Genomic DNA, 26,206 nt, shown 5'->3' on the forward strand with positions numbered 1-26,206 from the left:
ATAGCAATCCAATAGTTTACGATGCTTACGAGTGTGATCCAAGCACGTACCACGCAACATTGAAATGAACTCTCATAATAACAGAAGGGGGAATTTTTTGTCTCTAATAGTTTTGCTTTTTATGCTGTGTTTCATAAGAGTGATGGTATACTGACAATTGGGTTTTCTTACAATTATACGTGCGGTTATTATAATGACATTTTAACTCCTCCTGAAGTAAAAATGCCGAGTTATCACCACAAAGGTGACCATGATTAATCTGAGGCATATAGTCAAGCAAGATTATGTAAGATTCATTTGATTATCTGTTTTTGACAACTACTCTCCACAAGTATTGTAAACTTTCTGAGAGATAAGCTTCGCACGCGGCTGATATCGCTCTTATATTGTATGCTGAGTCTGTAGCTACCGAAAATGGTTGAACATTACTTACAGTCTTATAAAAGCATGAAAAAACATTTTTCCTATTAGGGCCTTATCTAGCTTTTGACTACGGTCTTAACCAAAATACTACCAGTTAAAACATGGCTGATATTATTGTCTAAACATTCGGGTGGTCTCCTCTTGCAAGAAATTAAATAATATCACGATCTTACTCTGGAGCCTTTCATTTATAATCTGGATTGACTTGATCAGTTACTGAGCCTTTTTGTTTTTCAAATCAAGCTCGGTCTGTGTTTTTTATAAAACTTGTACCGAAATTTAGTTGCATTATTTTTATATTTACAGTCAGTTGATAGGCAGTCTTTCCAAACCACCTGCGATATATCGCCTCAAGGGAAACTGGTACCAGTCGCGCGCCAAAAGGCCAGCTAATCCTCAAACAAAATTAATCGAGCTGCTCTTCTTGTGATCAAAGTGGACTCCACAAATGACGCCTTCAACTGAATTGTATGAAGCAGGAGCTTGAGCAAAAACCCCTTCCTAAGGTAACTTGTTGCTCCAATAAATTATCAGGAGAGATTTCTGGAGGCTATCTATATTCCGTTTTTATCAAAGACACTGCGACGTTGAATTAGTTTGTACCACAACGGCGCGATTATAGGGTGGACATGCTGAGATATTTCTATCGAGTTGTCATCAGTAAATGTATTAAACGTTCCATTTAGGGAGTGTGAAATTCGTGTAATCATCGCAGAATAAAGACCACATTTTCTCTCAGAGCAAACGGACTGGTCGATTTCATGGTGATTACTCACGCTGCTTTCAAGACAACAAATTCTTGACAAAGGAATATCAAAAGCTAAAGTTACCTGTTGCATAAAATGAAAATATTTCAACTGATAAAATTGTGGTCTTTTATTCCGTACGTGAACAAGTAAAGTAAAATTTGGAGTATTTCCAACTAGGATATGTACATGAGTAATAACCGTGACCGCAATAATCGATGTTCGCGCTACACGTGTAGATCGGACCAACTGTGTATTCTGCATAGAGTACACATTTACTTTGGAGCAATCAACCCATGACTGAGCCTTTTTTTAAGCTAGTCTGACTTAAATTATTATAAAATGGCTGCTTAAAGAGCCTTGGTGTGGAGGCGCAGCCACCTGATGGTTAGTGTGCTCGACTCCGGACGAAGTGGTCCGGGTTCGACCCTGGCCGGGGACATTGTGTTGTGTTCTTGGGAAAGACTCTTTACAGTCTCATAGTGCCTTGCTTCACTCGGGAGAATAAATGGGCTGCGGCGAATTTAATGCTGGGGTAAGCTTGCGATAGACTAGCATTCCATCCAGAAAGGAGTAGAAATACTCCTAGTCGCTTCATACTACGGGAACTGAAGCTAAGCGCCGGCCCAATGTGCCACTTGGCTCGTAAACAGGCTTTACCTTAAAGCGAATAAAGGCTGATAGTTTCTAAAGAAACTGTTTGGGGCTGCGTCGGTGGGGGTAACGAAATAATTTGAATATATCAAAAAAGTTGAAATGATAAATTGGCCACCGTTGCGATTATAAAAGCTGACGTTTCGAGCGTTAGCCCTTAGTCGGAGCGAAGCGCCTTGTTATTATCAAAAGAAAAATTATCTTTAAATGGCTTTTGACATACTTGTAATATATGTTTTTTACCTCAGGTTCTCGATATGCTGTTAAAAACTGTGAAGCATGTGAATTAATTCCTTTAAAAACTCATGACGGAGATTTCTGAATGATTTTCTCGGCAACAGCAACATGTCCGATTCGGGTGATATCTCGAAGATCTTTAACTGTGCTGGCTTTGTGTCTGTTTGCTTACGTGTACTGGCTGCACTACCGCTTTCACGTTCATGTCATCTCATCCAAACAAAAGAATTCGAGAACAGTAAAGAACCACACTCGCAACGATGAGATCTACGCCGACTTTATGGAAACTTGGTGTCGTCTCAAGCGACTGCGCACAGACTGGAAAGGATTATTACGATCATGCGCAAATAACATGGAGTGGGGAAAGAGTACCGGTTCATGGCGTGACCAAAGCAGAACAGATGCTGCTAAAAGCTATCTGACATTGTGGGATATTAGACCTGCCGGGCAGTTTAGTCGATTTGAAATCCAGTCTGTAACGAAAGATAACCTTGACAAGAAGAAAGGTGGAGACTCTTGGCGGGTTCATGTACGAGGACCTTCTTCGATGTCTCCAACAGTAATTGATCATAATAATGGGAAGTATGAAGTCATTTTTCTTGTTCTGGAACCTGGGAAGTATGATGTAGAGGTGGTTTTGGAGTATTCTTCGTGTGATGGATATAAAGATCCACCAAAAGATTGGTTTATAAAAGGTTAGTTCAACCAATAACACTAAACGACATCCTCTATTTAGCTCTTTGTTGTTAATGAATTGTCCTTAAGACGCCTGTATTATTTGGAAGATCCAGGAAAGGATCAGAAGCATGATTTCATACTTACTCGTTACTACCTTGTGCTGTGGGGAGGGTTTGGGGAAGGGACTGGGGTAATGGATGCGCATGGCGATTGATTCGTCACACCTCGCCTTTCCTTGCCGCTCCATTGACTCGCTGCTTTATGAAGTTGAACGTAGACAAATCATGTAGTTGACGCTAGATCATGTATTTGACCCTAGGTCTTAAGAAACAGGGAAGGTCATTGATTAAATAACTTGTTGTCGGATACATATTCATGCGTATTCTTTCGCCTTGAAGATATCTTTATTTCTCTATGAAAGATGTGGAATTAAAGATGTGGAGTTTATTATGATGAGACCTAGTTCCTACCTGGTTGTTAGTGAACCTTAGCCGTGAGTTTGTATGTTCTCCTCAAAATAACTCTTCTTTCGTTGAATTATCTGGAAATTTTTAGGAGGAAGGGGGGGAGGGGGCAATGAGAAACATAATAGTTTTGTGGAATTAAATCTAGAAGAAATTGAGAGAAAGACTGAAAAATTATTGAGAAGTGGTTTTAAAGGCGAAATTGAATTTAGCGGAAAGTTCCATGTCAACCATGTAAAATATATTCCTTTATAGGAAACGCCCAAGGTAGATACCAAACACCGGATGCTCTTCCTAGTCGTGAAAAGCCATTTCTGTTAAGTCCATTGTGGAACGGTGCGCCATTCACTATCCATATTCCACGATCCCCTGAACCTCTTTTCGAAAGTAAGTTACTGAGTTCCCTCGATGCTTATACGCACTGGCCCTGATACCACTCCTTGGAACGATGGCACCTGGTCGTTTTCGAACAGATAATCCTGGTGATAGTGATGATATTATAATGGTATTATATGTGGCCTTCATCTTCTAACGAAATAGAATTTTTGCATCGACAGAAGGTGGCTACTAACTGTTCTTATGATCAAGTTAGTGAAAGTTGAAACAGACGTGGAAGATAATTGATTCATTATGTCCTAATGAACCAAGAAAACAACAACCGAAATCATTGCCAATCAGTCCGGCTAACTCGGGTTTGAAATGAACGTTGCCTTTTTTATCTTTAAAAGTTACTTTAAAAATTGTAATATCGATTTTCCCGCATCTAGAGGTTATTAACAAGTTTGGCTCTCTGAACACACCATGTGGGGTAAAATGCTCTGATCTATGGGACGGTAATGGGAGATGGGTCAATGACACATGGAAACCATACTTAACTGGTGAGTACAGGGGACACTTACTATTTCACAGCTAATTTCGTTAGCAAAGTATTGAAGTGCAGACTGCGATATATCTATTGCATGTTTGTTCAAGAAAAAAATATTGCCGTCTTATAATCCACGCGCCTCATTTAGTCTGAAATTAAGAAGTTTGAAGCAGATTTATCAAATGAATAAAAATCCCTTCCACAAGTACTCTTCTCTGATCAATGTATAGTCGACTCATCCGTCACATCGTACTGATAGGATGATTTTCATAATCTTCAACTCTAGACAAATCTGGCTCGTTAGAAAACAGCTCGACAAGAAAACTAGGAACACTGTGGATTTACGGAGACTCAATTGGCGATTTCTTCTACAAGTCCGTTGTCAAACAGCCCCTGTGTAAAACAGTATTCCAAAGATGTAATAGCACCTACAACTGGGTCTACGAAATTCCCAACAGAAACTTGACCAGAGCTCGATTAGAGAAGGATGACAAAGACTTCAGTATTACGAGAGTTCTGACAGAGATCTTTCACGTGATCGATCAGCCTTTTATGGGCAACGCCAAATCCGTCTTGGTCCTCAATCTAGGTCTGCACTACGTGCACACAATAAACTTTACGTCTTACAAGACTTTGATTGACAAAACAATTAGATTGTTAAATGATAGATTTAAGACGGACGGTAGATCATGGAGGTTTAAAGGAAATCTTATCTGGAAGACGACAACTGCTATTAATAAAGAGAAGTACGGAGACCCAAAAACCAATGCGCGACATTCGACCAGTATTAGATTTTTGACTTATCAGGTGAGTATAGTAGGAACACTTGACAACTGATAAGGTTTAAAAAAACCTCTATGTGCTGCTTGATTATACATTAATACCCCTTCGGCTATTATCTCTTTTTGACTAATGATCAGTCTGATTGCCTATATTATAGATTCGATCACGAAAACTGCAGAGAAAATTTGGACATCAATATGTCTTGAGTTTTTTGTTCAATAACTGATGTATGTTTGATAAACCAACATATCTGCCAAGCGGAAAATGAAAAATTTATTTGACAAACAACCAACATTCAAAAGAAAAGAAATTTAAGCAGTTAATGAACGGGTTTGAACCTACCTTTAGGACATCGTATTTCTGTATGTTCCTCATTGTGGTTGTTTTATTTCATTTTCTTTTATCAGTCACATTGATTCGTTTTTCTCGGGATATGATTTTAAAAAGACATACGCTTGTAAGAGCTGCACACCTCGAACAACTTCGATCTTTGTTTCTTTGCAGCGTGTTTTATTATTCAACGCCTACGCTATGGACGCCATGTGCAAAGCAGGTGTCGATATACTTGATGTATTTCCTATCAGTGACGCATATCCCGAGGGCACTGGGCTGCCTAGAAAACCTTATGACGCGGTACATTTTAAGCCTCACGTGTTTCAGCCAGTCGTGAACCTCCTTCAAAGTTATTTCGGTAGTCACAAGTCACCCTGACTAAGGTTCCAGTTCACAGGAGGAGTTGAGCACAAACTATTCTATTTCACATCTTTTTTCAGCGAAGATTACAACGGATGAACGGGTTGAACAATTGTTCAGTTTCCGCCAGATCAGAGAAGCTTTACCTTTCGCGGTATATTGAGATTCTAGGCCCCTCACGACTCCCATCTCAGCAGCAGTGCCACACTTCAGCCTAGTTCTAAGATCGTTGAAAGCGACAAGCATCTAAAAGGACTTCTGTCTTGCATCGAGTAATGAAGCATTTGACTCATTATAACGCCTTCTATCGTTCAGAGCTTGGTAAATGAAAATGTGTGAAGCACGAGGTTTTAAGCTTTTAAAGGCCTTCATAATGGACGAGTGTCTCTTTTGAAGTCGAATTTTTTTATTCATAACCCTCAAAGGAAGAAACTTAGTAAGAAAATAAACGCCTAAAGGGCTTAAATTTTAGTTCTGTAATATTTTGACGCTTTTGTTTAATCATCAGCTCTCATTTTTTTAAAATTGGAATCAAAATGTTATGTTTTATCGCCACTGACTTACCATCCATAAGCTTTTTCGCGCTATCGGTTTTCTCTTTGATTGATCTCAATTTTCATAAACTCTCGTTTGTATTTTCTTGTTTCTAGTTTCCTTTTAATAACTTCTTGCATCTCATTCCGTATTTCACAGTCTACTGTTTCCTTTTCACCTTCCACGTTCTATGTTCCACATTCCCTATCCAAGTTTCCCGTTCCACTGGTCGTACTCGTAGTTCCATAACCTTTGTCGGTTCGCATATAAGCACAAGACAAAATACAGACAAAGCAAAAAAATAATAAATCTTATCTTTGCTGATTTCAAATTATCATTTCAAGATAAATATCAACCCGAAATATTCAAACAAGCCACGCTTTTCAGTTGATCTGTCAGTTGCGGTAAACAAAAACGCAAATAATCTGAAACATCTAAAGTAAAATAGAAAATTTCTACATTTTTTGTGCAGGGATAAAATTCTTCTCAATGAAGGTTTTTTTTCTTGACTTTTTTTTCCTTTAGAAGACTCCTATTAAGAGGTCTTCGTGATTTTGGCCTGTCGGTTTGTAAGTCAGGGTCAGCAAAATTGAACGAAAAGAAAGCGCTCGTGCAGTGACTCGGCAAAATTCGATACAGTCACATCATGCAATGCATAACCCGAGGGAAAATTCAGTAGAGTTTATTATGACAGTTAACACTTCGATGCTCATTGACTCGAGATAAAGCAGATAAAACCACAGGGATTAAGCATATTATGCGCTGATTGTTTACATAAAACAAGGGATTGGTGGAGGAGGTGTCCATTGAGTTGCTAAACAGAAGACACACTGTTGATGTGTATACCTCGCAGCTGTCTTGCGCCGGCTTCTTGTCTGATCACGGAAAAAAATGCCACTTGAAACGTTGTCAAAGAGCTACGAAGCTTACGAGAAATCATTTCAATCCTTTTTGGACCACTCTACTGCCAGACAGTCGATTGTGAAATGCGTACAAGGTGGAACGAAGCGAGCGCTTATGGAGATTAGCGACAAGAATAGGCCCTTTAGGATTTTAGGAATTGGTAGCGGAAAAGGTGAAATGGATGTACTGATGATCCACTCCGTAGCAGCTCATTTGAAAGCTAACGAAACTGAGACCAAGCCTGCTATCCACAGCGTAGTTGTGGAGCCAAGCTCATTTCTTTTGGAAAAGTTTAAAGAATCTGCCTCGTCAATGCCAGCTTCGCTGACAGCATTAGCTGAGGTATCGTTTGAATGGCGGCAGATGACATTTCAAGAATACCAGCGCCTAATCGCTGATGACAAGAGCAAACCAAGACAAGACTTCATCCACTTTATCCACAGCATTTATTACATGGATGCCGAAGATGCCCTCCAATCGTGCTTCGAAAAATATCTGGGAGAAAAGGGAGCCATCTTATGTCTTGTCCAAACCGAAGCTTCCTTCTTTGCTAAAGTGCAGAGGAAGTTTAAAGGAAAGCTAACCTTTGGATCTGAGGATATGACCATCTACACCAAAGAGGACCTCGCCACGATAGCCACGAGGAGTACTGGCTGGTCGTATGATGAAATAACACAAGAGTTTTCTATTGACATAACCAAGTGTTTTGGAGAGCCTTCAGAAGAGAGTGATCTGCTCTTAGACTTTTTGACTCATCAGAAAAACTTTAGAGTCACTGCAGATCGGGCTTTGAAGGACGAAGTCATGGATTTCTTTCGAGAGTCAATGGTGACGGACGAAAGTGGAGGAAAATATTTGAAAGCGGAAATGGCGGCTGTGGTGATTCATAAGTAACTCTATTGAAAGAGGTTGGAATGACAGGTCACATTAATTCTGCAACCTTAGTGGGGTAACGAGACATATAAACGAAAACGCGATGGTTATATCCATTTAGGGCATCTGTTTCAAAACGCAGTTTATTATAAATATACCGAAGATATACCAGGATTTTTTCTTTTACTAAAAAATCATATCTCCATCGCGTGCTGTGAAGATACTATTTTTATCTTCACGTGTTAGGTTATTGGTGTCGCCATGGTTACTAACATGATTATACTATTTTTACATTAGAATTTTGACGTTTTGGAACAGAAAATATAAAAATATAAGTACTATTGTCTTTATTTCTCCTTTATAACTTTATATCCGAATTTCATAACATTTTTGTGACAGGAATTTTGCGATAGGTGACCACTTTAATTGCACTATTTTGCTGTTTCGAAAATGAATAAAAAAAAGCTGTTTTATGTGGAAATTTCATCAGTATCTATAAAATAAACAGAACATTACATGGCTGCTTGGGGATAGGAATTTTATGTTCTCGTGCTTAAAGTATCTCTCACTCGTTCGCTTCGCTCACACGTTAAAGATACTTAAAGCACTCGAAGATGTAATATCCTCTATTTCAAGTGGTTTTGAGTCACATTAATCTTTAAGGACATTTCCTTCTTAGCTTAAGGATAGAAGAGGACGATTATGGTGAGACAAGACTAATCGAGTCACTAAACGTTACCGTGACCGTCTTTTGTAACGCAACTCACCTAACAAGGATCCCTCGATCTCGACTTGGTCTCGGGAATTATTCGGCACCAACGTTCATTTCGCCTTCGGTGAATAATTGTTAAATATTTGAATTTTCGAGTCCGTTTAGATATTGTACATTTTGCTTCGCACTAATTTTTCACAAGGCGATCCATATGTCACATGATCCCATCGGTCCTTTTTCAAAACTGAATAAGGTGAATATATAGTTTTTTATTAATTTTTTTTATTTCAACATATTTTTCATTGTTTTTCCACAAAGCACCTAGGCTGACAAGGGAATAGCTTTTTTTTTTTTTTACTGTAGTTTCAAGTGATCTATGTCATTGTGATAAGTAATATAGAAACACGGGAACTGAGTATACACATCTTATTAAACGTTTTGTTGTGTGGTGACACTGAGTATTTTTACGAATTGTAACGTATTGTGACGAGCCAGTAGGACGAGTCAAAATACAAACAACCAGTAAAAATACATATATCTTATTAGACGTTTTGTTGTGTAGTATCGCTGAGTATTTTTACGAGTTGTGCCGTATTGTGCCGTATTGTGCCGTATTTAGGGCGAGTCAAAATACAAATAACGAGTAAAAATACTCAGCGATACTACACAACAAAACGTCTAATAAGCTATTTATTATCCAACACGCCAAACTGTTATTTTAGTCCGGGCGAATTTCGCGGATATTTATTTACTGGGAGTGCGTGACAGAAGTATACAAGCGGAACGAAATTGGCGCGTTGTCGTGTTGCTGTTTCTATTTTTTTTTAACGACTTTATTGGACATTTCAGGTAAATATTTCAACAAGGCAAGAGTACAATAATACAATAACAAATAGAAAACAGAAGAGAAACTGAGATAAAACTGCACCCAAAAAGGAAGGCGCGAACGGGACGTTAAGTTCCATGCGAGGCGCCGCCTATTATGAATTGAAAAACACTATAAAATGGAAAATTACAAAAATACAGAATAAATATTTAAATAATTTCAACTTAGTGGCACTAGCACGTACTGGCTATTGTTCAGGTGCAGGGCCAATCAATGTCATATATAGTTTTTAGGCGGTCTAGCATTACATTTCGGACAGATTTCTGGTACGAACCAGGGTTGTCAAAGCTGGTGGATGGTAAGAGGGAGCAAGTAAGGTTCCAGAGTTTAACAATGCGATTAAAGTATGAGGCCTGAAAAGTACTGGTTCTACAAATAGGTGTTTTTAGGTTGAAAGAATTACAAAGTCTGGTACGGCCGTGGGAGACAAAGTCAACAAAACAGTGTACGTTAAAGTCAATATAGTTGTATAGACATTTGTAAAAAAAAACAAAAAAACAAGTCTTTCAGTTCTCTGTCATAGGATAAAGGGAGCAGGTCAAGCTTGATTAATCTGTCCTTGTAAGAGACCTCTCCCACCCCACTATTAAATCAAGAAATTTTCTGGTTGTCAAGCTGTTTTTCTTCGTTCGATTCATCTAATAAACTCTGATCTATATTTGCCAGCCATTCTGACTCTTCGTTGTCGGAAATATGATTCAAATAACTATCCGCATTTTTTTTCGTAACTACAATCCAATTCTTCGCTTGCGTGATGCGAGAAAACTTGTTTAACCGGTACTCCGACCATAGACGAGTACAAATACCGCTTGATATTTTTACTCGTCTATGGCGTTATTTGTACTCTACGAAGTGTAGTTGGATAATAATCAGCGATACTACACAACAAAATGTCTAATAAGAGATTTATTATCCAACACCCCAAATTGTTATTTCAGTGCGGGCGAATTTCGCGGATATTTTCCAACCGATTCTCTGGAGGACAAATACCGCGAGATATTTGTACTCGTTTTGGGCGATGTTTGTACTCTACGAAGCGCAGTTGGATAATAGATGATCATATCGCCCCTAAAAAAACCTGCTAAAAAAACTAGTGCTGCTAAGACGAGTAGATAAATAGTAATAACAAAAATATCGACAAATATATAACTATGTATGACAGACGATTTTTGCCGAGCCTAAAAAAAAAGCAGTGAAAGGGAAACAGTGCTAGTCTTCTGCTAAAATTTGCACTCAGATGCTGTGCTCTTCTCGCTGTGACCGACTACCACTTGGACCGACGCCACACACTCTTGGTACATGGGTATCTTGCGCCATCGTTTGTTTGTTTACGGTGGGTTCTCAAGATGACTGCCTCAGAACAATTTACAAAACTCGCAAAAATAAAATAAAATCCTATTAGTTCGAAAATATTCATTAATGGGAAGAGCTGTTAGTACGTCTGAGCCAGCGATTCAGCGGTCGTTACACGGGAACGAGGCTATTGGGTCAAGACCTTAGATTTTCTAGAGTTTCTTTGTGTCATCATTTATATTTCACAAAAACAGTGCTGAGTTCTCCGAATCTTTTGAAGAAAGGAGATGGTAAGGCATTGTATAGCAGTTGGCTGTGTGAACAGGAGTAACAAGGTTGAATGTAAAGGCCTTTCTTGGCATTCGCTGCCCCTAAATGACTCGAAAAGACTAAAAAAATGGCTGATCAACATACGAAGAACCAACACTCCAAAAACGAAAAGTTCATTTTTGTGTAGCGATCATTTTGCCCCAGAATGTTTTCAAAAGTCTCCTGGAGGCGTAAGGGGAAGGCTGAAGGTAGATGCTGTGCCTACTCTTTTCAGCTTTACAAAAGTTCAGACACAAAGAAAAGCCCCACAACGCCGTTCGAATATGGCCACTCAACGTCAAGAAACTGCAGGCTTAAATAGTGACGAAAGTATTGCTAACGCCGTTCCATTAACAGAATCAAATGAAGTGGGACAGTCCATAAAAGAAGCAGACAATAGTCAGGATCAGTCTCTACAATTAATTATCAACGAATTGGAAGGGAAAGTAAAACAATTGGAACACGAACTTAAACAGGAGAGAGAGACAAGAAAGACACTAGAAGAGAAGCTTAATCGAAGTTTGTTTAATATCGACAACATCAAAGAAAACGATAATTTAATGAGATTCTACACTGGCTTCAACAGTTATGCTGTTTTTACTACAGTTCTTAATTTCCTTGGAAGAGAAGCAGCAAAACAGTTAAATTACACTAACACTGAACTAGTGCAGAATCCACCCAAGAGAGAGAAGCAAGGTCCAAGAAGAGCTCTCTCTGTGGAAAATGAATTATTTCTCTTGCTGTGTCGTTACAAAGTTGGTCTTTTAGAGGAGGATGTAGCAGTCAGATTTGGTATTTGCCAAAGTCTTGTGAGCCGAATCATCATTACATGGACAAAGTTCATATATTTTAGATTCTCAGAGCTAGACATTTTCCCAACAAGGGAGGTAATTGAAGCACATAAACCTGAATGCTTCAGGAATAAATACAATGGTACAACAGTGATAATTGATGCAACTGAATTGTACATTGAAACACCAACTAATCCTGAAGCACAGCAGCTCACTTTCTCTACCTATAAAAACGGCAATACTCTGAAGGCCCTAGTTGGAATTACACCAAGTGGTAGTGTTTGTTTTGTGTCTAATCTTTATGGTGGGTCTATCTCTGACAAAGAGATAACTGTGAAATCTAAACTCATGGATAAACTTCAATATGGAGATGAAGTGATGGCTGACAGAGGATTCAATATCCAAGAATTACTAGCAAGTAAAGGGGTTAAAGTAAATGTTCCACCTTATATGAATGAGGCAGGACAATTTACTGAACAAGAAATGCTCAACACAAGAAGAATTGCATCATTGCGAATCCATGTAGAGAGAGCTATCGAGCGCATCAAAAACTATCACATTTTAGATTTTATTCCCATTACTGTCTGCAAGAATGGGCTGGTTGACATGATTTTCTTTAATTGTGCTATGTTCACAAACTTTTTGCCACCTCTGGTGAAATGAATTTTTTTCAGAATCTTTCTTGAGCCATTCATTTGTTTGCTTGTAATTGTCTGGTGTTATAGACAGAATCAATATTTTTTAGGTGGGTGTTTCAATAAGGACAGCACACAATTTATTTACAACTGACAGAGTAATGAGTAAAATATTCATATCACTAGTTGATCTGAAATAATCTATTACTGTTAACAATCAAGATAGATTTAATCTTCTGCAGATGTCATATTTATCTGGCTAATAGAAAAAATGCTCATTGTATCTAAATTTATTCAAATGTTCTACATGTTAGTATTGAAAATCAGTTAATGTCATGCAAAATTAAAGTTGCAAGTTTTGCTGGTTCAAAGAGTATAGTGGAGTCAGTTTCCAACCAGTAAAAGTAATTATTACAATAGAAATTCACTTTTCTGTCAATGAGACAATAATATCCATATTTAAAACGATATATTTCAAAAAACACAACATCAGTAATCATAATTTTGAGATCATGCAAAAGTTAAATAATTTATAGATAGTGATTCCACTGTCATGTCGAGTTCTAACAAAGACTGAAGTACACTGTTACATTAATCTTGATACTTTTCCAAGCCTGGGAAGACCTAAAGTTAACCGTGGATAAGCAAGTTCTACAGCAATATAGTTCTCATAAAAACTTTCAAGCTTTGGGATAACTTCTCTTCTAAATTGTAAATTATTTTTGATGCTTATTATGATCATTTCCTTTAGATCTGATATCACCAGATCAGCCCACTGTAAACCAACACAAAATAGTTGTTGTTGAACTTGAAAATGGTATGGGTGATTTGTGTTAATAAGCAGGCCATGAACAGTCCTCTTGCAAATTCCCCTGCTGCAAACTGCTTCTGCCAGTTTTTTTGTTCCAGGAAAAACTCTCTTGACTTCCACCAAACATTTGTTATCAACTTCACCATCAGGACTTGCACCCAAAAATGGATGTGTAGATGAAATGACAAACCCTAGTTTAGAGACGTTGCACTTGAAGAGGTTTTCATATGACTTGATAATATTAGCTTCATCAGTAAGACCTTGTTTCATGTAATTACTCTGAAAATTGTCATTGAGATGTAGAATTTCTTTTACAGCCTTAGTGGGGCTTGTGTCTGGTCTCTGAAGTACTCTCTTGCATTTCGATGCAGTAATTCTTGTTTTCCTGTGTTCAAACCACTTTTGACAATCACTTTGATTTTTTGTTGCTCTGCTTATCAATTCTCTTTCTTTTTCTCCTACAAAAAGATTTGACTTAATTCTTTTAGCTTTTGCATGTATTTCTTCCAATGACATTGGTTGTTCTTTTATGGGTGAGACAATTAAACTACTTGGACATAGTGGCTCTTTTGATAAAATAGAGTAAAATCCACAATTTAGACTTTCTCTCGAGATTTCTTGAAGCAAGGTCTGATTTGCCTTCTCTGTACTTGGTTCTCTATAGATGCAAAGTCTTGGATCGTGCAGTGCTTTATTGTGTTTTAAATTCTCTGTGCCAAAAACTTTTCTACTGAAATCAATGTCGTATACTGAGAGTGCCTCCAGCTTTCGCTTTCGTGGTTGATTCCAAGTCTGCAATCTTTCTGTACAGGTAAGAAATTCTTGACTACGACCAAGTCTAATGTACTCTTCAAGAGCAAAGCATAGAGCTGCCAAATGTTTACATGATGCAAGTGGTGGCTTACCAGCTGGACAAGGATTACAGTTTCCATATATTATATCACCAGAACTGTCTACTGTCATTTGGATCTTATATTTTAGAGTTTTTTTCATCTCAGGTAAGCATTCGCATTGGATAAAATACTTGCCATCCTCATTCGCAACCTTAATATTCTGGACGTGACCATGTCTGAAAAGACCAAAAGCTTTGCAGTTTAAGCTTTTATAGTCTTTATTACTTTCATCGTCTCTTGCACGCCTAGTAATAAAGTAGCTCATCATATTTGCAATAGAAAACTCTGGCAGTTTGTTGCATTTTTTCAATTCGGTCCACGTTGTTGAGGGCAGGAAATTTTGTATATCTTTCCCTGTTGGCTCCTCGTTAGCATTTGCCGAATTTTCCTTTAAGTTCTCGTTCGATTCTCCTGACAGATGCATCCATTTTTCAGTAAAATTCGCGTCCCAGCCATTCTTAATATAGCTTACGACCCTGAAAAACAAAGATGGTTTTAATTACCGTCTAAAACTATCCTCAAAATATCAATGATATTTTAATTATTTTTACGTACCTTTGAACCAGTTCTCGTTTGTTTCCATCCGCAGAAGCACTCCCGTTTTTTGAGGTTCCTACTCGATAGGACAACCATGATCTTAAGACCTGTTTAGTAATGTTTCGGGGACAATTACCATTCAACAACTGTAGTTTCTCTTCAGCCGAAAAAAAAGCATATTTCGGCTGTGATTCCTCGTGGGTTTCCATATCTTTCCTATGATTTAGTTCTTGAAACATTTCTTGACCCAATAGCCTCGTTCCCGTGTGATGACTGCTGAATCGCTGGCTCAGACGTAATAACAGCTATTATCGCCCCTCCTCGAACTCTCTTTCCCAGATCCTCGCCTACTCGAAACTCGTACGTAGTCTTTGACGACTGTAACAAACGATAGGCGCTGGAAACGAAAGTGGGGAGAAATTCTTGAGCTTTGCCTGTCTACTGGTCGAAATGAAATGGCCCTTGCATCCGTCATCAGGAAGTATCTCTTTAAGGTTAGTATTAGTGTAATGAATCTTCATCTAATTCTCTTTTTATTCCACTATTTGTTTCACTCTCATATACTCCCTGCTATGGTTGCCGAAGTGTGTCAATATTCGATGTCGTGTGTGTACGTTTGATGATTTGAAATATATGTGATTTTGTTCAATACATTCGATAAACTTGTAGCAAAATTCGATAAATTACCTTGATATTCATTCGATAATTCATGCAATATTCATTCGATAATTCAAGCAATTTTCATTCGATGGTACATGCAATATTCATTCGATAATTCAAGGAATATTCATTCGATAATACATGCAATATTCATGTGACCTATCTTCCGTATTTGGGATAGAAGGCTTGGCTACTGGTTGTCTAAAATGGCGGTACAAATTGAATGGACTTGCAGCTAAATACAGGAATTGCACCGACCTGTGATTGGAAGTTAAAAATAGCATTAGTCACGCTGTTGAGCTTAAGAGACTTGTAGATCACGTAGGCATTTGTGGTCGAAAGTTATGTTAGCATTAAAAATCTTTCCTTTTTTCAAATCAAATAAACACAAGCTTTTATATTATCGCTGGAAGAGAGATTTTCGGGTCAAATCTACTTCGGTAAAGGGGTAAATTTATGGCGTGGATTTGCTACCTACCGTTCGTTATTCATGGTCGAAAATTCACCACTGAAACAGCAATAATATTTGTTTTCGCTTCAGTATCGAGCAGTTTTCGTTCGTTAATTGACTCGCTGTGTAATATGTTCTATTTGCAAACGTTTCGCTCTTGGTGCAATTCCTGTATTTAAGATTTGCGTTACAGAAAGGAATTGCACCAAGTGCGAAACGTTTGCAAATAGAACATATTACACAGCGAGTCAATTAACGAAAGAAAACTGCTCGATACCGAAGCGAAAACATATATTATTGCTGTTTCAGTGGTGAATTTTCGACCATGAATAACGAACGGTAGGTAGCAAATCCACGCCATAAATTTACCCCTTTACCGAAGTAGATTTGACCCAAAAATTTCTCTTCCAGCGAAAATATAAAAGTTTGTGTTTATTTGATTTGAAAAAAGGAAAGATTTTTAATGCTAACATAGCTTTCGACCACAAATGCCTACGTGATCTCCAAGTCTCTTGAGCTCAACAGCGTGGCAATCACAGATCGGTGCAATTCCTGTATTTAGCTGCAAGTATTGAATGGGAGTCTTTGGCGCTTAGCCTGCTCAATTTACTAAATAGATGTGAGATAGATTCTGAAGAACTAACATATCCTATCGCAGCCAATGTACTCAATGGTGTTGAAGTGGCTCTTTCAGTTATTATTTTCATAGCCTTTGTTTCTTGAGCTTCGCGAATGCTTTTGCGAGATTCACCGATACTGGTGGCAACAACTTACTGAAATGGAAAGAAGGACAACCAGTGCTGTGGACTTAGGCAAGCCGTCATGTAGCTACGGGGCACGTGATAATATCGAATGACTGTAGCTTGAATTATCGAATGAATATAGCGTGTATCAGACCTCTCAAGTCTCATGATTTTGTCGTGAGACTCACGATTTTCAGTTCAATCTCATCATGACGAGACAGACAAATCTCACGATAAATAGAGGCGCAAGCTGAAAGGATACATATTTTGTATAATTTCATTTTTGGCTTGCAAGAGGTGAGTTTTTTTGTGCCAATTCTGTGCAAATCCATAACAAACCAAGCTGTTACGTTCTTCATCTGTCTGTTCGCTGGAAACACTGTGAGTCGTCCATGACCATATATAGAACACCTGTTCCAAATTAGAACATCATAACCAGTCTCTCGCATTTTGACACGACACATTATCAAAATGGCGGCAATTGATGAACCTGATGAATATTATATTTAGAGTTTATTTCTGTGTTGTTAAGGTCCATGCACTTTTTAAGTAAATTATGAGCAGGACAAAAAACACTTTCTCTTAATTTAAGAACCTGTGTTTACTTGGTTTTGTCTGCCAGTCGACCAATCTCCAGATTTTTACTGAAATCTCCAGATTTTTTTACATCAGTCTCCAGATTTTTGGTGTCTTGAGGTTGAGAGGTCTGGTGTATTATCAAATGAATATTGCATGAATTATTGAATGAATATTACTTGAATTATCGAATTAATATGCATGTATTATCAAATGAATATTGCATGAATTATCGAATGAATATCAAGGTAATTTATCGAATTTTGCCCTAAGTTTATCGAATGTATTGAACAAAATCACATATATTTTAAATCATCAAACGTACACACACGACATTGAATATTGACACACTTCGGCAACCATACTCTACACCAATTTTCACAATTCCTCAAAAGCACACACTGATTGGCCAGGATAACAACAAGGATTGTGAACATTTCAGAAGATTAAGATGACTTGAGTGGCCTTGTCAAGAAATAATTGAAGCTAATTGTTTATTCAATATGACAGAGAAGAGAAAGCCTTTAAGACAAAGCCACTGGTGAATTTTGAAATATCACTCGGGGCTTTTTCTCAAGTGCCCCTAGAAATATCCTATTTCTCGCACTTAAATAACAAGAGCTGTGTTTGTGTGCAATTTACAGTGGTGTAGTCATATTGTTCCTTGGCGCGCAGAATATTGCTCAATTGGTTACAGATTGTGTTGTGCGGGAGGTAGAGGGTTCGAGCCCCGGCTGGACCAATGTTCATGGTCTTAAAATGACTGAGGAGAATTCACTACCTTTCTATAACAAGAAATGGATAGATATTCTAGTCTTCTCAGATAAGGATGAATAAACCATAGGCCCCGTCTCACCTATGTAACCTATATCTGTAACCTATGTGTTGCATTTATGTAAGGGTGAACATATCAGTTACAGAGCTCTGTAGAACTGCTAATGATATATGGATAACTTGTTTTCTCAGTATGATTTTCCTGAGCTCTGTCAAACTGATGTTGTAAAGGCTCTTAAACAATTTAACAGTCTACAGCCATTGGAAGGAATGTTTGGTGAGATAATTGTATAATTAATATGCAGTTGACAAAAATTCCTATTAGTTCTATAAGTGAGAATGCAGTCAAACAAATTAAAGCTTTCATATATTTTTAAGTAAAACAGATTTCGTTTCAGTTTAATTAACATAAGTCAATTCATTTGATTTTAAATTGATACCTAATGAGAGAAAAACTGTTACTTTGCAAAATAACCCTGAAATGTAGACAAAACATGTTTTTATTTAGAAACAGAATTAATTCAAAATTGATCTCAATCTAATTCAATTGAGACCTGTTAGAAGCAACAGTTTGGTGGAATTTTTAATATTTTCATTCAGAGATAAAATATCACACTAGTTTAACTAAATTTATCTAGGACCATTTTGGATGATGTTATCTCAAAAGGATTGACAATTGGTACATTGATTCTTGATATGACTGTCATGTTTTGAATAAGCTGGGAACTCGAAGACTAGTTGCTTACTTAAGGTTGACAGTACTGTTACAACTGTCTGCCATATATATATATATATATATATATAAAGATGAGTTTCTAGAGTCAGACCAGTTCAAAAACATTAAATGTTAAAGCAATTATAAATGTTAAGCAATTAAATATTTTTGAACTAGTCCGATTCCAGAAACTCATCCTTATTCACTGCTCTGGTCTTACCATCGAGCACTTTTATTGCAGATGAAGTCTTTATTTTCAGTTACCACTGGTAGTTAATATATATATTAATTACTGTGTTTGTTTATATGTGTCATCACGCCCTATATAAATCTATTTAAGGAATTTGTAAGTCATTGTATTACAACTGATGAAGGTCTCGGACCGAAACGTATTTTATTAAACTTTCTTAGACTTTTTATTTGAGTATATGTCTTTCTTAGCTCGAAGTTGTCTGTCCTCGTGTACTACAATATTTTTTTTTTATGTTATATATATATATATTTAGTATAATTTCAGAGCTGAGCAAAGAGTCTCTAGCAATCTGATTGGTCGAGCGGTTCCTTATATGACACTATATAAACCACTCCACGCAGTTTATATAAAATGTTAAAATAAAATGTGAATAAAGGTTACTAAAATGTCATGATTTTAGAAATTTTTCTGTTGTTCAGCTCTTAAATTATACTAAAGCAATTATTCACCTCAGGTTCGGTGAATATTGTCGAATAATTATTAAATATAACTAACTGCAGACAGTACTGTTTTGGCCTTCTGGGCCTCATCAGTGCAGTGCTGGTGCCAGGATAGGGGTGAAGCTATAAAGCCACCAGAGATGATTGCACATTTGTGGTAGAATTTAAGCCATGCCAGAGTGTTCAAGTCGTTAGTGGAACTCTCAGGCCAACAAAGGTGCACCACACCAGGAGGATCAGTAAAGATTCGCATCCAAGCCTCACAGCAAATGTGAATGTAGAGAGTTAAAAAGAAATGCGAGGATGGACAACTTCTCACAATATAAAAAAATGTAAAAAATTTGAATAAAATGTTTCAGTCAGAGACCTGCAGAGATCTTCTTCTTCCGTTATATATATTTAGTATAATTTCAGAGCTGAACAAAGAGTCTCCAGCAGTGTGATTGGTCGAGCGGTTCCTTATATAACGCTATATATGACCCTATATATATATAAGTGGAATAAATAGAAGAAGAAGCAAACTTTTCTCTTGTGGCTTTAATGCATGTACGTTTCGCCCATTTGGGTTTCCTCAGCACTAAATATCAGTATATACATATATTGAATTTTATATTTTAGTGGAATATTTGAAGCTTAGAGGGTTGTGGAAAAAGTTTTTGAAATCTGTACATACACATAGCCTATTTACGGGCCATGTGGCCCATCGGGCCAGTGCTTAACTCCAGTTTCCATAGCATGAAGCAGCGAGGAGTAATTCTACCCCCCCCCCCCTCCCTGGATGGGTTACCCCCAGCATTAAACTCATGAGTACCCATTTAACTCTCCTAGGTAAAGAGAGGCACTGTGAGAGTAAAATGTCTTGCCTAAGGACACAGCACAATGTCCCTGGTCAGGGCTCGAACCCAGACCACACGATCCAGAGTCAAGCTCACTAACCATGAGGCCACTGTGCATCCTCCACACACAAAGGCAATCAGTTTATTCATACAGTACTTTATTTAACCTGCAGTATACAATGATGGAAGAGAAGTTGAATTGTTTTCTCTAGAGGGAACAATTCCAGTTCTAATCAGAGGTGAGATCTACTGATTATTAATAAAATATCAATCAGTTTATACACAGTGTAATGTGGTGTATGATCCTAAATCATAACGTAAATCAGCCACAGTAATTACAGTTTTTAAAGCTGACATTTCAAGCATTAATAGCCCTTAGTTATCACTCTGGTAAAGAGGCTAATGATCAAAACATCTGCATCTTCAGAAACTCTTTGTGGAGGCCAATTCTTAACTGATACCCCAATGATGTAGAACCACTGACAGTTTTCTTTAGAAACTTGCCTTCTCTATAAACAGTGCAATTTCCCTAGCATGAAATTCGTACATCAATCAACACAGCACCATACACTTTTGCAGGGAATTGGATTCATGTAAATGTGATGAATGTACAAGGAAGATATAAGGAAATGAGTTAACTACAGGCCTACCTTTTATTCCTCAAATGCTGCTTCTATAGCCAGCTGACTTAATTAGGTCTCAAGAATTAAGATGAGATTTTAATATCTTCTTTGTCTGCACACAGTCATCAGATTCCTTGATGTAAATTCCTTGTTATTTTAGGTATAAAATACAACATCCCAATTCAACTCTGGTTGCAAAAAAGACACCCTTATGTTCCACCATTAGTGATTGTCACACCTACTGATACAATGGAAATCACTCCGTCTCCACTTGTGGATACTAATGGAAATGTTTACCATCCCTGTCTTCATACATGGCATCTTGAAGTATGTGTTGAAAAACTATATTTTTCTGTTTTAGCTTGTTACCCTGGAATGACTGTAAATGTTGAAAGCAGGGAAAGAAATAGAAAAGAGCTCCAGATATTGAAGTGAAAATTCAAAATCATATTGTGTCTAAGGAGACTCATTTAATTGTAGACATAAAAACATCAGAATATCAATTATAATTGAGATATGGGGTATTCCTTAAGTACGAGCCAAAAATTTTATTGAAAACTTGTTGGACTTCAGTTGCTTCTTAACCAACAACTGAGTTCAACAACTGAGTTCAACAACTTCATAATTCTGTTATCTTTTGTAAACAATTGGATTAAAGTAGTTACTGTACATGTAGTAGAGTGTAGTACACTCTTTCAATACAGTTAAGTACAATTTCTACAGGGTCACAATAAAGATACCCGGAGATTATTATACTCTATCTAATTATAATGTTACAGCTTGTACTATCAAAGCCATAAGTTTCTCATTCCCTTTTCTTTTTTTAATCCTTTCAGTCCAAATCTAATCTTTTAGATCTGCTTCAAATTCTTTGTGAAGTGTTTGCTATGCGACCTCCAGTTTGCACGAAAATTACAGGTACATATGTGATACTGTAGTATTATCAATGTTTTTGAGTATATTTTTTATAGAAATGGAAATGCAATTGCATGAACTGTATGCAATTCACTGCATATACATGACTTTACATTTATCACTTCCTCCTATTACAAGACTATGGGCTCTCTTATTTCCTCCTACTTATTGTGTTATTTCTGTAGTTATGAGTTAAAGGGATATTAAGAAAGTAGACAGTCAAAGACTGCCTGTGGCAACTAGTAGAACTAACAACATCATGTGTTAGTGACTATAATCCAGAAATCACAAACTCTGGAAAAAAAAAAAAAAGAAAAGAAAAAGTAAATAGAACTGGAAAACATCGGATCAAACTTGAGAGGCAGTAGCCGTAAAAATAGACTTTCGTCTACAACCTTTAAAAAAGAAAAAAGAAAAGAAACCGATCAGATATTTTAGTAAAATGCATTTCGAAAACACCTGTGAAGCAAAACAACTGGAGAATGAAATAATAGTGGGATAACAATGAGATGGTTATAATAAAATATGAGTGAACATTGTGCTCATTCCTCACTTAAAACCATCGAATAAGGAGTGTGTACCATAATATATAGATTTAGCCAAGCCAAAAAGCGGAGCTCCCAAGTTCTCACTATTAATGATAACATAAAAGATGTGCATTTGCCAAGACTAGCCTGAGATACCCCTCCCTTCGTTTTCATAGTCTCCCCTACCCTACCCGTGCAATCCGAAGACACGTACGTACGTACGTACGTACGAACGAACGCTCGGTCAGTCACGTGACAACCAAACGAAAAGAGGTTGACCATATTCCATGGATATGGGGCAGAGCGTGGGAGCCCCGCTATGATTTACGGCCAAGTCACCCGAAAGTCATCTCGCCCGAAACCAGAGTCATGTCGCCCGATTATTTTTATCGCATGCAAAATCATCACAATGGCAAATTTGTAGACAGCGCTGAAGGTACCGATCAGTCGAATAACCCTCTTGGGGTATTTACTTACGTTGCCGGAAATTATAATGAAATTTCATGGTTAATCTTAACTATAACAATTTTACTCAGTTATATCGGTCGTATTAGACTCACGTAACTGCTTCTGATCACATATGACAACGAAAGCAACACAAAGAACTATGAAAGTATTCTTTGTGGCAACAAAGAAATCTTATGCGTAGTTTGTTGCTTAAAAAGTAAAGCCTAAGATAAAGTTAAAAAGTCAAAAATTGCAATGCGGCCATTTTGTAGCTTCACTTTTCGTTCATATTTTTCCGCTGTTGCATGCTGTAATGAAACGGCTTAATTAATACATGAACTGGGTTGATAATGCATGTAAATTGGCCGCCGCAAAGAGTTTAGAAGCTACGGTTTCGAGTGAATGATTCGCCGTGAGGAAGGGCCAACGCTCGAAATGTCAGCTTAGAAACTCCCTCCGGTGACCAATTGATATTATCAACTCAGTTTGTTTAGTTATACTCTGCCACCGACGCAGCACCACTGATATTTTCTTAAGTAACTTACCCCCTTTCAGTCGCTTATTATATGGTTCAGTAATCCTTAGGTAAATACGAGCGTCCTGATTGCTTCTTAGTTGGTCGGCATTTCGCCTTACGGACCGTTTCCACGGAAACGTTTTTAGGTCGTGTATTTTGAGTTGTAGGAGCTGGCAAATTCAAAATAAACAAGACCAATCCGTGTGCCATATGATGAACTACTGATTAACTTTGCTTGCTTTAGCGATACTGCAGAATATCGACCCTCTCTCTTTTTTTATACAAACCTCGCTGTGCTCGGTCCGAACTGCCACGACCTCGGGCCATTGTTCCCGAGGACGGCTTTTACGCCAAGGAAGAAGTTAGTATTTTGCGCGAATTGTTGCCTTAATATGATGATAAAATGGAATGAGAATTACCTGTAATAAGTCACAAACCAGAATAAATTATTGTTGACAATAGAACACTATCTGAGGGATTTAATATTACTTATTTATTACTTGCATTTTTTTTTCTTACATTATAATTTTTAACAATACAGCACATTTTACAACCTGAAACGCTTAATTTTGCGTTATAGAGCTTCAGCTACAGCAAACTGGAAATTCACAGTCTTACTTACTGCAAGAGAATTCCTCTTTGCCAAGAAGAGCACCAACAACAGAAGATAACATTGTGTTACCGAGGCGGTTAATACCAACAGAACAACAACTGAGAGACAAAAATGAAGAACTAAGCCAGCAGCGGACACGCTTTCAAGCACAGCTACAGGAAAAAGAAGAGGAAAAAGCAAACCTTCTGGGGGAAAAAGAACAACAAGAGAGATACGCAGAGAGACAGTTGAGGGAGATGTCACAACAGCTTGCACACGTCCAAGGGCAATTACAACACAGAGATCAGGAAGCTGATAATTTGCGTAATCGGGTTACTGCTTTGGAGAGACAGTTGAGGGTAAAAGATCAAGAAGTAAATGAACTAGATATCTCTTTCAACAACTCAGTTGGTGATAAATGAAAATCCACACCAACAGTTACCTGACTGGGTCGTTTCACGCGATCAAACTCACGTAACAGATAAGTGCCTTGGGGGAGGAGCCTGGGGGAGTGTTTTTGAAGGAAAGTATCGTGGCTGTGCCGTAGCCGTCAAGCAAATCCACGAGATGATTTTGTCCCCTCACAACAGGAGACTGTTTGAGCGAGAAATGAACATCGCTTCACGATGCCGCCATCTTTGTTTGCTTCAGTTCATTGGAGCAACAAATGATGAAGGAAATCCTTTGTTTGTCTCAGAGCTCATGGAATCGAGTTTACGAGTCGTGTTAGAGCAACAATCTCTTTCTTCAATTGAAGGGTCTGTTATAACTCTGGATGTGGCTCTTGCATTAAACTACCTTCATTTAAATGAGCCTTCTCCCATAATTCACCGCGACATCAGCAGTGCTAATGTGTTGCTATGGCGACAAGCTGACCGATGGCGAGGCAAACTCTCAGATTATGGAACTGCTAACGTTATGCAGCAGACCATGACAGTTGGTCCTGGTGCTATGATTTACAGTGCACCTGAAGCCCACACTAAAAGACAAACTGTAAAGGTAAGTCTGGCACAAATTTGGTATTGATATCAGTTAAGTTGTCCCGTAGCCTTTTCATTGGGACCTTTGCTAAGATGTTGTAGACTGTTGTCATGAGTGGTTGAAAAAACAAACATGTAAACGTCCCAGATAGAAATTGAACCTATTTTCAGCGGTTTAGATTACGTAAAGTACCTCGACCATAGGACGAAGCTCAGGATCAGCAATGCCGGAAGTGTCCCTCAAAGGAAAGTAATTAATTGTAGCACTGCTGTAAATTGCTGTAGTTGTTGTTGTTTTTTTTTTTTAATTTTACTTTTCTTGTCTGTATTTTTGTTTCAAGGTTGATGTCTATAGTTTCGGAGTTCTTCTTTGTTAGATTTGCAACCGAGAACTGCCAGATCCTGACAGGCGTGACCAGCAGGTCGCCATGGTGACAGACCGCGCCCTTCGCGGTCTCATTCGTCGATGTATTCAACAAGATCCTGAGGCGAGACCCAGCATGGAAGACATAATTGGTGAATTAGAACAACTAGTTTAAGAATGGTTTGTGCAGGATGTAATGTATGACCAGTTTCATTCTTTTGAACTTTGGTCATCTAACAGAACGTGACAGAATTGTCACGGCACGGTCACTTTGCCAAAACTGTTTCTAATTGTATAGTCACATTTAGATCAAATTCCCTTTGGACGGAAAGAATCTCTATTATTGATCAACGCTTTTATTTTTCGGAAAGTTTTATGTTGTTCAACTGTAGTGAGCCAACGCTTGACAATGTAACAAAGAAGCTTCAGCGAGTCAAGGACTTTGCTGCCCGAAATATTTTTCTGTTTTTATCTGCGTTTAGTATTAAGACAAGGTAGACTTGATACTGTAATGATATTGTGTCTGGAAAACCCTCTTTGAGAGTTACCGTAAAGGATGTACGTATGTAATATCATCCTAAACCTTGTAATGCTATGCAAATGCGTTGATGATTTAGTCCAAGTCGTTCTAATAGTGTAATACAATTTGTGACTGAGAAGCCCCAGTTGGAAGTTACAATATTATTCATCTATGTGCTTGTAAAAGCATCCTGCAAGCAAAGGAATACGTAGTTTATTGAGCACGCTAGCTTTTATTTCTTTGCAAATTGACTTTGTTTATAGCAATAGCTTTTTGTTTTTGTTTTTTGTTTTCATTTTTTATACTAACAGTGTAGCAAATTGATATTTGAAAAATACATGAAAGCTTTCTGCCATTGCGTCTTCAACCAGATCACTGGCTAGTGCTAGACCCGCGTTCTGACGTGAATTGTAGCTAGTAATCGTAACCATTACAGAGTGTCCAAAAAGCCAAGGCAGAAGTTGTTATTTAGGTGAACGATGGTTTAATAAAATGCTTCGTAACACAAATATTGATCAACAACAAACATATGAAACATATGTATGAACTGCGG

The 26,206-nt window shown here is 37.8% G+C and overlaps 5 protein-coding genes across 5 annotated transcripts; 4 read left to right on the forward strand and 1 right to left on the reverse strand.

The window, feature by feature from the left end:
- The first annotated feature begins 678 nt into the window (after positions 1-678).
- On the forward strand, positions 679-6,014 carry LOC111345288 (uncharacterized). Its single transcript, XM_022952563.2, has 6 exons — positions 679-929; positions 2,072-2,755; positions 3,458-3,589; positions 3,970-4,080; positions 4,354-4,874; positions 5,355-6,014. Exons 2-6 carry the CDS (start codon positions 2,146-2,148, stop codon positions 5,559-5,561), a joined length of 1,581 nt encoding a protein of 526 aa, XP_022808298.2. The 5' UTR covers positions 679-929; positions 2,072-2,145; the 3' UTR covers positions 5,562-6,014.
- Positions 6,015-6,452: 438 nt separating this feature from the next.
- LOC111345286 (histamine N-methyltransferase-like) lies at positions 6,453-8,372 on the forward strand. Its single transcript, XM_022952561.2, has one exon. It carries the CDS (start codon positions 6,969-6,971, stop codon positions 7,872-7,874), a length of 906 nt encoding a protein of 301 aa, XP_022808296.2. The 5' UTR covers positions 6,453-6,968; the 3' UTR covers positions 7,875-8,372.
- Positions 8,373-10,884: 2,512 nt separating this feature from the next.
- LOC148727648 (uncharacterized) lies at positions 10,885-12,853 on the forward strand. The gene has a single exon (XM_088763533.1). It carries the CDS (start codon positions 11,032-11,034, stop codon positions 12,505-12,507), a length of 1,476 nt encoding a protein of 491 aa, XP_088619659.1. The 5' UTR covers positions 10,885-11,031; the 3' UTR covers positions 12,508-12,853.
- Positions 12,597-15,025, reverse strand: LOC148727649 (uncharacterized). The gene is made up of 2 exons (XM_088763529.1): positions 14,739-15,025; positions 12,597-14,659 (listed from the first exon to the last, which is right to left on the reverse strand). The coding sequence occupies exons 1-2, from the start codon at positions 14,957-14,959 to the stop codon at positions 13,066-13,068; spliced, it is 1,815 nt and encodes a 604-aa protein (XP_088619655.1). The 5' UTR covers positions 14,960-15,025; the 3' UTR covers positions 12,597-13,065.
- A 36-nt stretch (positions 15,026-15,061) lies between these two features.
- On the forward strand, positions 15,062-26,162 carry LOC111345294 (uncharacterized). Its single transcript, XM_088763532.1, is given in 8 exon segments — positions 15,062-15,214; positions 18,117-18,201; positions 20,342-20,407; positions 20,952-21,118; positions 21,628-21,709; positions 23,778-24,192; positions 24,194-24,788; positions 25,111-26,162. Coding segments are annotated over 8 exon segments (1,647 nt in total). The 5' UTR covers positions 15,062-15,175; the 3' UTR covers positions 25,309-26,162.
- The last annotated feature ends 44 nt before the right edge of the window (positions 26,163-26,206 follow it).

Source organism: Stylophora pistillata, chromosome 6 (assembly GCF_964205215.1).
Source record: "Stylophora pistillata chromosome 6, jaStyPist1.2, whole genome shotgun sequence".
NCBI lineage: Eukaryota > Metazoa > Cnidaria > Anthozoa > Scleractinia > Pocilloporidae > Stylophora > Stylophora pistillata.